Source organism: Hypomesus transpacificus, chromosome 21 (genome assembly GCF_021917145.1).
Source record: "Hypomesus transpacificus isolate Combined female chromosome 21, fHypTra1, whole genome shotgun sequence".
In the NCBI taxonomy this organism is placed as follows: Eukaryota; Metazoa; Chordata; class Actinopteri; order Osmeriformes; family Osmeridae; genus Hypomesus; species Hypomesus transpacificus.
The window spans coordinates 10,352,387-10,365,979 of NC_061080.1; the positions used below are offsets into that span (position 1 = coordinate 10,352,387).

Genomic DNA, 13,593 nt, shown 5'->3' on the forward strand with positions numbered 1-13,593 from the left:
GGATGTAAAAGAGAGGACGTTATATATTTTCTTTTATTTGAATTATCACATTAGTATCTGTGCATGGGTGGTGGTACGCTGGTTATCAGTGGGTGAAGATTGTGTATCTCATGTAGGATTTCAAGGCACTGTGTTGTGGAGAACTATAACCTGTAAACAACATGGACACACCTTAAAAAACATAAAAACAGTTAGGTCTGTCGCCAAACTTGGAGATTTGTTGTAGTCATCACTTTCTTAGGTCATTTTTTGTTTGTCCATCAGACTAAGGAAATCCTGACAACTGTTCAGTAAAACCGAACTATACTGAGACACAGGTCCAAGACTCAAGGTCCCTAGCAGCAAGTATGTCAGCAAAGCTGTGTTGTGATGAGTCAGAGGAAGCAATATCTCTCTCACACACACATACGCTTTCCACAAAAGGAAAAAACCTGGCTTCTTCAAGCCCCTGTCGTCGCTCCACACAGAAAGATCTGAGCGACAGGCTGACATCTTCTCCTGGTCCTCCCCGCAGCTCAGCACAGCAGCCTCCCCTCCTCCTGGTGGCTCTGCCTGGGCCGGCCCAGTTGCCGCGTGGGGCCCATGCGCCTCCCCCCGTGGGTGCGCTGGTGCTGCCTCAGCCCCTGCCGGTAGATGAAGCTCTTCCCGCAGTCGCTGCACCGGTAGGGTTTTTCCCCGGTGTGCAGCCGGTGGTGCACCTTCAGCTCCTCCGCCCGAGCGTAGCTCTTCCCGCACACGGAGCACAGGTGCGGCCGGTCCCTGGTGTGGGTGAGGAGGTGGGCCGCCAGGTAGGACTGCACGCGGAAACGCCTCTCGCACACGGGGCAGCCGAACGGCCGGACGTCCGAGTGCTTCATGCTGTGCAGCCGCAGGGCGGACGCCGTGTAGTACGTCTTGTCGCACTCGGGGCAGCGGAACGGTCTCTCCCCCGTGTGGATCCGCTGGTGGATTTGGACGTAGCTCTCGTTGATGAACCTCTTGCCGCAGTCGGGGCAGGAGTAGGGCTTCTCTCGGACGTGGCCGTGCATGTGCTCCTCAAGCTGTCGCCTCTGGCTGAACTGGGTGCCACACTGCCGGCAGAAACACAGCTCCTCCAGGGGGGGCGCGGCCCGGGGGGGCAGCGGGGCACCGAGGGGGGCCGGGTTGGGACATGCCCCCTCTTTCTCCTCCTGCTGCTCCATCTGCACCTCCGGCAGGAGGTCTGGCTCCCCAGGACAGTCCACACTGGGTTTCCCTCCTGCAGAGGGAGAGAGAGAGAGGGGGTTGGGGGCGGGGTTGAGAGCAAGAGATCATGGCTTCGGACCCACAAGCTAACTGTATAGGCTAATGTCAAATGTTTTGGGATAGCCTGTTTATGACTAGCAGGCTCCACTTTGTCCCCCTTCTCAGGGGTGAGGGATCACACTTAGCCACACCCCTCCCCTCATAGTTAATGGTCTGATCCTGTCCCTCACCTGAGTGCACCTTCTGATGCGTCTTGAGGTTTCCCTTCTGGTTGAAGCCCCTTCCACAGAGAGAGCAGCGGTGGGGCGTCTCTCCAGTGTGGATCAGCGCGTGTCTCTCCAGCTTGTAGGCGTGGGAGAACTCCCTACCACACACGGAGCAGCAGAACGTCAGCCGTGCTCTGGGCGTCGCCACCAGGCCGGCAGGGAGGACAAGAAGTGGGAGGGTCCTCTTCCTGCCCCGCCTCCTCACTGCTGGGGTTAAAGGGACAGTTAGTGGTTTGTCATCCATTTGTTGAAGGGACTATTACCAGAATAATAATAATAAGATCCATTGCAGGTTATAATAAGTGGTGGGCATACATTTATTTTTTTAATGTAGATTAATCTCACTGTAATCTTTTTTTTAATTTAGATTAATTTAGATTAAAATGGCTCATTTGAATTACGCCGAAGGCATTCAGAATGTGTGCTACCCAAATAATGACTAAAAGTAAGTCTTTGAGAATGGGTTTCTCAAGCCAGGTGAGCGAGGAGATGAGTTAGTTTGGCTGATAGAGCTGTGCTGACGGGCTTGGCTCAGTTGCACTCAAACATCGTAGTTTGGCGACGACTCTTCCCCTGCGCTACATCAGTGTTTGGCCCGGCATCTTCTGCATTAGATAAGGGATGCTTTGCGTTTAGGTGGTATTTGAGACTGGAAGAACTCCTACAGTAAACTAATTCCGCATCGCACAAGGTGCAAACAACCTTAGTCTTGTCGAGGTTTCCATTGGGAATCTTCTTAAAAATACATTTTCCCTGAAGCAAACCCGGCGGCTTCATAGCTGCATCCATGTTAGCACGTCACGTTTGATGTGGTAATTTCTTACACAAGGCATTCACACAGGTTCAAAGACTCGTTCTCGCCCCCTACAGTGCAATTCGGCTAGGTATACATCCGCGCTAAAATATCAAGGTGAAAGTCATCATAGCTTGCGTAGTATAGACCCAGCTCCCAACCCAATTTAGAGAATAGATTAACGGCGATATTTTTTTTATTGCCAGATAAGAGTCTCACGTTAACGCAGCACGTTAACGCCGATAATGGCCCACCACTAGTTATAATCTAACTTGAGAACTTCAGAAGAAGGTTTCTAGAGAACTACCAAGTAATTTAGTACTTTAAACTGACAATGTAAGGACTTTACACAGACAGTTTAATCTTTAATTTGAACTTCGATCAATTAACCTAGAACTGTCCGCGGCTCAGACAGGAAGCCTGCCGTTCTCACCAGGCGAGGCAGTCTCAGCAGGCGAAGCAGCCTCAGCAGACGAGGGAGCCTCAGCAGGCGAGGCAGACTCAGCAGGCGAGGCAGGCGAGGCAGCCTCAGCAGGCGAGGCAGCCTCAGCAGGCGAGGCAGCCTCAGCAGGCGAGGCAGCATCCATCCCAGCTCCTCCCAGCTGGCTGCTGCGTCGCCGAGGCCGCGTCCTGCTCCCTGCGAGTGGGGGAGAGGTGGGGGGGTTGCCCCCTCCTTCTGCTGGAGGCTTCCGACTGCGTCTCCTTCCTGTGGGAGGATGTGCCGATGGAGGGAGGAGAGGAGGGTAGAGAGGAGAGAAGAGAGGAGCTAGGGTTTATGAACACTACTTGAGCCTGTATTTTGATCGCATGGAAACCGGAAAACTGTGTTTTGCAAGAAACCTTATTTTACCAGGTAAGTCAATTAAGGTTATCTTCTTATTTAGGCTTCTTGCAGGACAAGAAAATTCCTAACTTACAGTGCCCTCCAAAAGTATTGGAACAGTGAGGCCAATTCCTTTATTTTTGCTGTAGACTGAAAACATTTGGGCTTGACATCAAACGATGAATGTGAAACCAGAGATCAACGTTTCAGCTTTTATTTCCAGGTATTTACATCAGGATCTGATGCACAAATTAGAAAATATCACCTTTTTGTTCGAACCCACCCATTTGTCACGTGAGCAAAAGTATTGGAACATGTGACTGACAGGTGTGTTTTGTTGCCCAGGTGTGTCCTATTACATACATTATTCAATCAATAAATACCACTGAATGTCTACACTCAGGTTCAGATTGGGTAAGATAGGTTTTGTCTATGCAGACTGTATTCAGAGGTGAAAACAACATGAAAACCAGAGCGCTGTCTTTGGGTGAAAAACAAGCAATTGTGAGTCTTAGAGAAGATGGAAAATCAATCAGAGCCATTGCAGAAACATTGGCCATAGCCAGTACAACCATTTGGAATGTCCTGAAGAAGAAGAAAACTACTGGTGTACTAAGTAACAGACATCGAACAGGTAGACCAAGGAAAACATCAGCAGTTGATGACAGAAACATTGTGAGAGCTGTAAAGAAAGACCCTAAAACAACTGTTAGTGAGATCAGCAACAACCTCCAGATGGCAGGAGTGAAGGTATCACTATCTACTGTTCGCAGAAGACTTCATGAACAAAAGTACAAGGGCTACACCAGAAGATGCAAACCACTCATTAGCAAGAAGAATAGGAAGGCCAGGCTGGAATTTGCCAAAAAGTACAGAGATGAACCTCAAAAATTCTGGGACAAAGTTTTATGGACTGATGAGACAAAGATTAACTTTTACCAAAGTGATGGAAAGGCTAAAGTTTGGAGAAAGAAAGGAACTGCTCATGATCCCAAACACACAAGCTCATCTGTGAAACACGGTGGAGGTAATGTCATGGCTTGGGCTTGCATGGCTTCTTCTGGGACGGGCTCATTAATCTTCATTGAGGATATAACACATGATGGCAGCAGCAAAATGAACTCGGACGTCTACAGAAACATTTTGTCTGCCAATTTAAGGAAAGATGCAACCAAACTGATTGGCAGAGCCTTCATCATGCAGCAAGATAACGACCCAAAACACACTGCCAAAACAACAAAGGAGTTCATCAGGGGCAAGAAATGGAAGGTATTAGACTGGCCAAGTCAATCTCCAGACTTAAACCCTATAGAGCATGCATTTTACCTGCTTAAGAGGAGACTGAAGGGAGGAACCCCACAAAACAAACAACAACTGAAAGAGGCTGCAGTGAAAGCCTGGGAAAGCATCAAAAAGGAAGAATGCAAAAGTTTGGTGACGTCAATGGGTCACAGACTTGCTGCAGTTATTGAAAGCAAAGGATTTGCAACTAAATATTAAGTCTTATTCACTTAAATATGTTTTAAGTATATCTGTTCCAATACTTTTGATCACATGACAAATGGGTGGATTCAAACAAAATGTGATATTTTCTTAGTTGTGCATCAGATCCTGATGTAAATACCTGGAAATAAAAGCTGAAACGTTGATCTCTGGTCTCACGTTCATTATTTGATGTCAAGCCCAAATGTTTTCAGTCTACAGCAAAAATAAAGGAATTCGCCTCACTGTTCCAATACTTTTGGAGGGCACTGTATATATACTACAAGAAACACAGCTCCTCCAGGGGGGGGCGCGGCCCGGGGGGGCAGCGGGGCACCGAGGGGGGCCGGGCTGGGACATGCCCCCTCCTTCTCCTCCTGCTGCTGCTGCTCCGTCTGCACCTCCTGCATCTCCATGGCCTGACAAGAGTTCCAGGCTCTACTCACCCATGGGCCGACTGTCTTCCCCAGCATCGGGTCCCGGATCTGGGGGAGACGCCTTGGGAGGCCTCCCTCTCCTCCTCTTTCCTCCTGGAGGGGGGAGAGGCAATGTAAGTGGGAAATTTGATTACAATGTTTAGGTTGAGGGGTGGGGGTAATGGGGGGTGGTGGTGGTGGGGGGTAGAGGGGGTCTCTCAGTGTACTGTTTGAGTACTTTCATTTACATTAATCCCTGTTGAAGGAGCTGCAAATCAAGCATTTAATTACAAAGTATTTCTGCACACTGTGCATCTGACAAATAAACGTAGGTTTTATCAGAAGACTGTGAGCTGGTGTGATGGAATGGATCCTGCAGAGTAGAAGGCCTCTCTTTACCGTGGATGGGAGGAACCCTCAGCACCTCCTCTTCCCTTTTCAGGTTTGTCTTCTCTCTTCCCCTGGTCTCCTCCTCACTGTCTCCTCCCTCCCCTCGCTCCTCCTCGCCCCTGACCTCCACGATGGAGTTGTCTCCAGCTGTCTGGTCAGTCAGCCTCCAGTCCACCTCTTCACCATCAGAGTTGATCAGGCCACATATCCCCTCTTCCCCTTTCTCCTCCCCCTCTTCCTCCCCCTCTTGGTCGTTCTCGGTGTGGACAGTCAGTCTAAAGGTGTGGTCATCCAATGCCATCTTCAGACCCTCTGCCACCCTGGTGGGACTCTCACCTGTGGTGCGCGTAAAGGGATGGTACACTCAACACACACGCTATGAAGAATCATCACATTAAAATAAATTATAATTAAATAAGATTGTTGTTTAACATGCACTCATCACCTTACCTTACCTTTCACACCCTCCTCTTCCTCCTCCTTGACAACAACTTTTATCCCCTGAATTCCACAGTGGTCGTTATGGACAACAAGGGAAAAAAACGGTCTCTGGTTGCCATGGTGACCCTCAGGACCTGGTGTCTCTGCTTGCTCCCCCTGGAGAGAATCCTGTTGAATGAAGAGAATTAGACACACGCTGTTTTATCTAGGTTAGAAAAAAAGACCCTTCAAAAGCCCTTGACGAGATAGAAAACATTTTAGTACACGTAACTTGTCTAGCTAGCTCTCCAATACAGTAGTCCAGTAAGTTTGCTAGCTACTATCATTCATTCAGATAGCCTTCTTTATAGCTTGGATAATGTAAATACATCTTGCATAACGGCAATACTAGCTCTATATTTGAAACAAAGGACCAAGTCACAAACATTGTAGAAAATATTACACGTTCCATTAGATATAGTCACATTTAGTTAGCTACCTAGACTAGCTACATTTAACTAGCTAGTGAACACAGACGATATTGTACCTCATACATAACGAATCAATTCCTTTCAGATTCTCCTCAGTGTATTGTGAAAAATAAGTTGGCTAACGTCACTAGCGATGTCAAAGGCTGTCAGGCTAGCTAGCTAACCTTGTATAACAGAGCAGGCTAGCTAGCCAACTACTGGTGCTAGTACCAGCTAAACAAATCACAAAAAGTTGGCTAGCTAGCTCATGCTAGCATCTAACAAGATCACCAGCAAGCTGACCGTCAAACCAAAGCGCGTCTATTCTTTAAAGGCTCCATCAATTATTAGGCTGAAACAGACCCCAAACCTTAGTCTCTTTTTAGTATGTAACGCTACTGTCTACAGTGTATGCCACGGTTTAAATGTATGCTAGCTAGCTGCATTTGTCTGCATGAAACTGTTATATTACCAAATGGCTTACGTTTGCTCCTGACGACCAAGCGCAGCTGTTGACTTTCCGGGTTTCAACCTGGTTAAGTTCCGAGTCAGTTGGAGTGGAGTTCCTCGCCATCGTACTAGCCACCAGCTGCAGCTAAAACAAGTCGTTCAAGTATCAGACTGATGCAGAACCATGACAAAATACATATGAAAAGTACACAGGCGAGACTCATGTCTGACATTCATTCATTCAGTTCTTTGTTCTGTATATATTTATTGCCCTTTATTTAAGTGAATACCACTGTAATGTCACAAATCAACCTCGATCATCTCACAATTAAGGTAGAAGGGTATAGTCTTCAGGTTAATGCCCATGTTACTTCAACATCTAGTCACACCAGCCCATGTTATTATTTCAACATCCAATCACAGGAGCCCATTTCTCTACCCATCAACTCTAAATCTGTAGGGTGACAAACCCTTTTGTGATGCATTACAATAACAAAATAAACCCAAACTATGAGGAGGACACATGGTGGATGAACCATATATTATTTTATTTGTAATAATAATTTTCACATCAGGCTGACCACAAATAGACAAACATGTCAATTCACACCATGGTGAGGGCAGACAGCTATGCGGTGAGGGCAGACAGCTATGCGGTGAGGGCAGACAGCTATGCGGTGAGGGCAGACAGCTATGCGGTGAGGGCAGACAGCTATGCGGTGAGGGCAGTAAGCTATGCGGTGAGGGCAGACAGCTATGCGGTGAGGGCAGACAGCTATGCGGTGAGGGCAGACAGCTATGCGGTGAGGGCAGACAGCTATGCGGTGAGGGCAGACAGCTATGTGGTGAGGGCAGACAGCTATGTGGTGAGGGCAGTAAGCTATGCGGTGAGGGCAGACAGCTATGTGGTGAGGGCAGACAGCTATGCGGTGAGGGCAGACAGCTATGTGGTGATGGCAGACAGCTATGCGGTGAGGGCAGACAGCTATGTGGTGATAGCAGACAGCTATGCGGTGAGGGCAGTAAGCTATGCGGTGAGGGCAGACAGCTATGCGGTGAGGGCAGACAGCTATGCGGTGAGGTCAGACAGCTATGCGGTGAGGGCAGTAAGCTATGCGGTGAGGGCAGACAGCTATGTGGTGAGGGCAGACAGCTATGCGGTGAGGGCAGACAGCTATGCGGTGAGGGCAGACAGCTATGTGGTGAGGGCAGACAGCTATGCGGTGAGGGCAGACAGCTCTGTGGTGAGGGCAGACAGCTATGCGGTGAGGGCAGACAGATATGCGTGCAGCCCTTGCCCGGCGGCAGATTTCCTCCGGTGCATCTTCTTGTGTCTGCAGTAGCTCTGCGGCGTGCTCAAATCCTTGCCGCACTCGTCGCAACGGAAAGGGTTCTCTTCCAAGTGGGATCTCCGGTGAGAGCCGAGGTTATACGGCTTGAAGAACACGTTCCCACAGTCTGGGCAGGCATAGCGGTTCCCCGAGTGGGTCCTCTCGTGGTCCCTCAGACGCTCCAGACGGCTGTAGCGCTTCTCACACAGGGAGCACCCGTACGGCTTCTCCTCAGTGTGTAACAGCCGGTGCCTCTTCATGGCCCCCGAGTGGCCGAAGCTCTTGCCGCAGTCCGAGCACTGGTATGGCTTCTCCCCCGTGTGGACCCTCATGTGGTCCTGGAGGTGGCGGTTCTGTGTGAACTGCTAGCCGCACAGGGTGCACTGGTAGGGCTTCTCCCCTGAGTGGATCCTGAGGTGGATCTGCAAGGTGGAGGGCTTCCTGCAGTCCAGCCCGCACACGGGGCAGTGGGAGCCGCTGGTCCGCTGCAGGAGGCTGCTTCTGAGACGCTGCATCGGGGGGGAGAGAGGCTGGTTCTCCCGGACCGCGGTGGAAAAACTCACACTCTGACCTGCGGTGGAAAACACAACACTGGTTAGAGGCAGAGTAGCTGTGGACACGATGGTTTGTGTTTGAATGCGGGCGTTACTCGGATTGACTTTCCCGACTCACTGAGATCAACTGAGTCCCATTCCACTTCCTCGCCGTCAGAGTTGATTAAACTGCCGAATTGATTTTCCCCTTCCTCTCTGCCCTCCTCTTCCTCCTTCTCATCCTCGTTCCCTGGAGACCCGATATGAATGATGGTCTTGATGCCTTCTTCTGACCCCTGGTCTCCATGCTGATGAACGGTCCTCACATGTTGAGTCTCTGCGTCAGGGTTTTGTCTGTCTGCCCCTCGGTGATGGCTACCCTCCCATCGCGGCTCACTTCCTGATTGGGCGAGAGTAGGGTGAGTCTGCATGTGTCTGTGTAGTTTGGAGGACTGGGGGAACTGGAGTCTACATAAGGGGCAGGTGTGAACATACCTGGAAACAACCGACGATGATCCAGATTTGAACAAATGACTCCATTCTTTAGCCTCGTCATGTTCTTCCTCCTCTTCATCATGCTCAGGCTCTTCAGGACACTGTGGCTGTTCTCTCAGGTCACCATGGTAACTGATAGTGTCGTGACCTCCTGGAGAAAGTGGATCAAGTTGATCAACCATGGCAGGCCCAAGCCCAGACGCAGGCCTGCCTCTGGAGTGGATCTGCTGGTGTCTCTTCATGCTCCCCAGCTGGGAGAAGCTCCTCCCACAGTCCTCACACTGGTAGGGTTTCTCTCTGGTGTGAGCCCTCTCGTGGCGTTGCAGGGTGGAAGCCTCGGAGAAGCCTTTGCCGCACACGTCGCAGATGTGGCGTTTCTCCCCCGTGTGAGTCACCTGGTGCTTCTGCAGGGCCGACAGCCTGAAGAAGGTGTTCCCACACAAGCTGCAGCAGTGCGGCCTCTCTCCTGTGTGCGTGTTCTGATGCTCTCGAAGACTGCTTCTCCTAGTGAACTTCTTGCCACATGCAGTGCAAGGGTGGGGTTTCTCTCCTGTGTGTGAGCGCTCGTGCCTCCTCAGCGCCCCCTGGTGACTGAACCTCACGCCACAGTCTGAACAGGAGTAGGGTTTCTCCCCCGTGTGAACCTTCTTGTGTTCTTTCAGGTGCTCTTTCTGGCGGAAGTGCTTCCCACATGCAGGGCAGGGGTAAGGTTTCTCTCCTGTGTGGGTCTTCATGTGCATCTGGAGTCTGAAGAAGGATGGACACTCCCTCCCACACTCAAGGCAGCGGTGGAACTTCTTCACTGTCCGGTTCTCCGGCTGGTTTTCCTGCTGGTTCTCAGAGTAAATGTCCAACTCCTCTCCTTCAGAATTGATGAATCCCCCAACGCTATTTGTTTCCCCTCCATCCTCCTTCCCCTCTTCTTTGTCCTTAACTAATTCTTCATGTTCCATCTCCAGTGTTGTGTTGAGGTCATTGTGGGGATGCAAGAGCTCCACCAGATCCAAATCTGAGCTGATCAGATCTCCTTCATCCTCATCATCTTTATGCTTGTCTTCCTCTGCCTTCATTTCCAGTCTGGGGGCTCGAGGACCCTGTGATAGAAGAAGAAGGTAGACCACCCAAGATCAATGTCACAACACTGAGTGACATAAGATACAATAAATAATATATTTGAAAGTTTTAAGGTAAAAAAAACTGCAACATAGCGTTTAATGACAAGACAACATAAATACATCTAGTCCAGCTCACCTTCCTGGGGTTTTGGGCATCACCTCCACCCCTGTGTCTCCTCAGGTGTTTCACCAGTTGCCCCGGGCGACAGAAGCTCTTCCCGCACTCCGCGCAGTGGTACGGTCTCTCCCCGGCATGCGATCTCTCGTGGTCCCTGTGGCCGGAGGACGTGGCAAAGCCCTTCCCGCACACAGAGCAGGAGTACGGGTTCTCCCCTGTGTGGGTGACCTTGTGATCCCTGAGGCAGGACGAGGTGGAGAACCTCCTTCCACAAACGGTGCAGCCAAACGGTCTCTCCCCAGTATGCGTGCGCTCGTGAGCCTTCAGGAGCCGCGCTTCTATGAAGCGTTTGCCACACTCGGAGCAGCCGAACGGTCTCTCCCCCAGGTGCCTCATCTCGTGTCTCCTCAAGTCCCCCACCTGAGCAAACTTGGCAGCGCAGATGGAACAGGAGTAAGGTTTCTCTCCAGTGTGGATCCTCTCGTGAACCTTGAGCTGCCCTTTCTGAAGGAAGCACTTACCGCACACGGAGCAGCGATGAGGCTTCTCTCCGGAGTGCGTCATCTGGTGTCGCTTCAGCTTGTTCTGATTCACAAACTCCTTTCCACACTCTAGACAGGGGTGTGGCTTCCTGGAAGAGGGGTGTGGCTTCCTGGCACCGTGGTGTTGCTTCCTGCCACAGCCCTCCACCTCAGAGAGGAAGTGGGAGACGCTGTCTACGTGAGAAACAGGAAACACTTAAAGGCACAGCGACACATCACATTCACCATCAAATCACAATTCATTGAACAGACGCTTTAAACCAAAGCCACATTCAAATAACGCACAGGGTCCGAAGTGCGTAGCTCTAATAGAGTCAAGAAATAAGGGTATTTTACCAGGCATGGTGCAAAATAACACCAAAAAGAAATTGTCTTGTTTAAAACAAACCTTCATGACCTGAGAGTACTTACCAAAACGTGGCTCCTCTTCTTCTTCACAGGCGTGCAGCTCACTGTTCTTTCCAGGAGGAACTTGTGAATGTCTCTGAGCTTTCATAGACAGGGCTCCCTCTTCAGGTTGCGCTTGTTCATGCCTTCTCATGTCTGACGAGTTACAGAACTCCTTGTCGCAGTAGGGGCAGCCGTAATGCTTGGTCCCTGTGTGAGTCTGCTGGTGATCCTCCCAAGCCTCCAACTTAGTGAAGGTCTTCCCACACTTGGCGTAATGGTGCAGTTTGTCCTCTGAATCTCTCTTCTCCTGCACCTCCCCCTGTTCTACTTGAACAGTCAGCACCTCTAATTCATCATCGCACTTAAAAACGGCACAGTTAGTGTCCTCGTCGTTGTGTTCTGTGTTCCAAGACTCAGTTGGATCATCTTTAGTATCTTCGTCTTGCACACAAAGTCTTTGGAGTTTCAACCTAATTTGGCAGCGACTGCGACGACCACACGTAACAACCACACTTCCTGTCTGGGAGACCCGCTTCCCACTTCCTGTCTGGGAGACCCGCTTCCCACTTCCTGTGAGGGTTTCCACTTCCTGTGGGGGGCAGCGGCAGGGTGTCTCTCCTGAGTCTCTCCTCTGGTCTCCTTCCAGCCTGGCAGCTCTAAAGGTGCCGTCTTCCCACTCCTCCCCAGAGTCCATGATTCTTAGAATGTCCCCCAGTTTGTTGTTGTTTTCCAAAGCATGGCATCTACCCCCAGCTCTGGTTGCTGTGGTTACAGGCCAGTTTGGCTCAGGGCAGAGACCACTGTGTACTCCTGCATTCCAACAGAGAACAGCATAACAGATGTGATAAAGCGCTACACGTACGTATATATGTGACGTGAAAGTCAGATTAATCGAATGCCAGCATACTACACTACATAGAACATACTTAGAACCAAGGCCGTAGCCATGGAATCAACATTGGGGGGGACGATTTTTTAAAATAATTTCGGACAGCGTGCGTGGTTGCCTGTCGTAGCGTAGCACATTAATATTTTTATATCAATATATTGATATAATTTGGGGACATTGACCAGATTTGAATATTGGGGGGGATGTGTCCCCCCCAATATGTATTATGATTACGGCCTTGCTTAGAACATACAGAACAACCAACACATAAATATGTATTGAAACAAACTACAATGAAGAAGTACACCAGAATCCAAAATGTTTTTCGCAAAGCAAATCTTTTTCTCATAAACCACATGACCCGGGAATTCAGACTTATTAACTTTCAATATAACTCTATCCAATTAGATTCCCAACTAGGTCACGGTGACATCACTTAACAGTCCCCAACCTATTAAATGGGCTAAACTCTTAGGCATTTAACACAACAATGATCAAACCACGAACACAACATAAAGACAATTAGAGGACAAGAACATGAACACTCCCACAGACCGTATGATAATCCCCACGGACTGTCAGCCAATAGCGTGACCGTCTCCTGTCCCTAAATTCCGGATAGCGACTGCGACTGATTTAAGACCAGGGAGACGTGGATACAAAACCAGCAAGCTACTCCATGCAAATGTTTAACTGCATCCAACATTGTCTGACATCAGCTAGTTTGCAACATACTAGTGCTAGCGTTAGCAAGTTTACAAGCCTTGCCAACAACGTTGGTCTAACTGACCAGTGACATAGGTGCTGGTTCAATCTTTAGTAAAAATCCGCAGAACATAAACTGACAAATATGTCATTTAAGTCTAATAACATCAATAAAATAAAATAGTGTCAAACCTCTCTGGCTAAGCAAAATCCTACTGTTTCTATTCTTCTCACTAACCTGGGTAGACAAAACTGGTTGATGGCAGACAGTAAGATGAGAACTCTTTGATCAAGAATGATTAACGTCTATTGTCATACTTGGAATCCATAAATGTACGTGCTATTAATATATTTTTTTTATAAAAATGACAGTACGCGGTCATAAAATGGTACGTATGCACCGACTGCTAACGGAAAAGTAATTCACTACTTCTGTCTGAATGCGCAGATGCTGACGACAGAACAATGTATTACTGCGATGTATAAACTAGGGCAGCCCGACGAGGCGGAGTTTGTGTTCACTTGCTACTTGCTGCTTGTAAACAGGCAAACCCCATTCACCTAGGTTACAAAGTGACCGAAAATGTATTACAAAACGTAAAAGAGGAAAGCCAAAAGTCAAAAACCGGAGCTTTCTGACCTCATCTTAATCTTAAGCGTGTATGAAATTATAGTTTCATTTATGTCGATGAGTTGATCTCACCAATCATGTTACTTTACATGTTGAGTGTAGCCAATGAG

The 13,593-nt window shown here is 49.1% G+C and overlaps 4 protein-coding genes across 10 annotated transcripts; 1 reads left to right on the forward strand and 3 right to left on the reverse strand.

Moving 5' to 3' along the window:
* Positions 1 to 14: 14 nt before the first annotated feature.
* On the reverse strand, positions 15 to 7,075 carry LOC124483397 (endothelial zinc finger protein induced by tumor necrosis factor alpha-like). 5 transcript variants are annotated; one of them, XM_047043835.1, is made up of 8 exons: positions 7,061 to 7,075; positions 6,757 to 6,879; positions 5,850 to 6,003; positions 5,404 to 5,730; positions 5,035 to 5,118; positions 2,717 to 2,989; positions 1,455 to 1,697; positions 15 to 1,237 (listed from the first exon to the last, which is right to left on the reverse strand). In XM_047043835.1, exons 2-8 carry the CDS (start codon positions 6,856 to 6,858, stop codon positions 516 to 518), a joined length of 1,905 nt encoding a protein of 634 aa, XP_046899791.1. In that variant the 5' UTR covers positions 6,859 to 6,879; positions 7,061 to 7,075; the 3' UTR covers positions 15 to 515. The 5 variants fall into 5 exon arrangements, with proteins under 5 accessions (XP_046899791.1, XP_046899794.1, XP_046899792.1 ...); XM_047043838.1 differs by lacking the exon at positions 7,061 to 7,075 and having other exon boundaries at positions 6,769 to 6,858; XM_047043836.1 differs by lacking the exon at positions 7,061 to 7,075 and having other exon boundaries at positions 1,455 to 1,694; positions 6,757 to 6,858.
* Positions 7,076 to 7,307: 232 nt separating this feature from the next.
* LOC124483426 lies at positions 7,308 to 8,077 on the forward strand. 2 transcript variants are annotated; one of them, XM_047043879.1, is made up of 2 exons: positions 7,308 to 7,353; positions 7,396 to 8,077. In XM_047043879.1, the coding sequence occupies exons 1-2, from the start codon at positions 7,331 to 7,333 to the stop codon at positions 8,075 to 8,077; spliced, it is 705 nt and encodes a 234-aa protein (XP_046899835.1). In that variant the 5' UTR covers positions 7,308 to 7,330. The 2 variants fall into 2 exon arrangements, with proteins under 2 accessions (XP_046899835.1, XP_046899836.1); XM_047043880.1 differs by having other exon boundaries at positions 7,331 to 7,815; positions 7,879 to 8,077.
* Positions 8,078 to 8,430: 353 nt separating this feature from the next.
* Positions 8,431 to 10,163, reverse strand: LOC124483747 (zinc finger protein 436-like). Its single transcript, XM_047044290.1, has 2 exons — positions 8,738 to 10,163; positions 8,431 to 8,636 (listed from the first exon to the last, which is right to left on the reverse strand). The coding sequence occupies exons 1-2, from the start codon at positions 10,161 to 10,163 to the stop codon at positions 8,431 to 8,433; spliced, it is 1,632 nt and encodes a 543-aa protein (XP_046900246.1).
* On the reverse strand, positions 10,017 to 13,285 carry LOC124483414 (zinc finger protein 572-like). Of its 2 annotated transcripts, none has more exons than XM_047043862.1 (5): positions 12,703 to 13,285; positions 11,280 to 12,068; positions 10,848 to 11,042; positions 10,345 to 10,746; positions 10,017 to 10,187 (listed from the first exon to the last, which is right to left on the reverse strand). In XM_047043862.1, exons 2-4 carry the CDS (start codon positions 11,950 to 11,952, stop codon positions 10,364 to 10,366), a joined length of 1,251 nt encoding a protein of 416 aa, XP_046899818.1. In that variant the 5' UTR covers positions 11,953 to 12,068; positions 12,703 to 13,285; the 3' UTR covers positions 10,017 to 10,187; positions 10,345 to 10,363. The 2 variants fall into 2 exon arrangements, with proteins under 2 accessions (XP_046899818.1, XP_046899816.1); XM_047043860.1 differs by having other exon boundaries at positions 10,345 to 10,755.
* Positions 13,286 to 13,593: the final 308 nt, after the last annotated feature.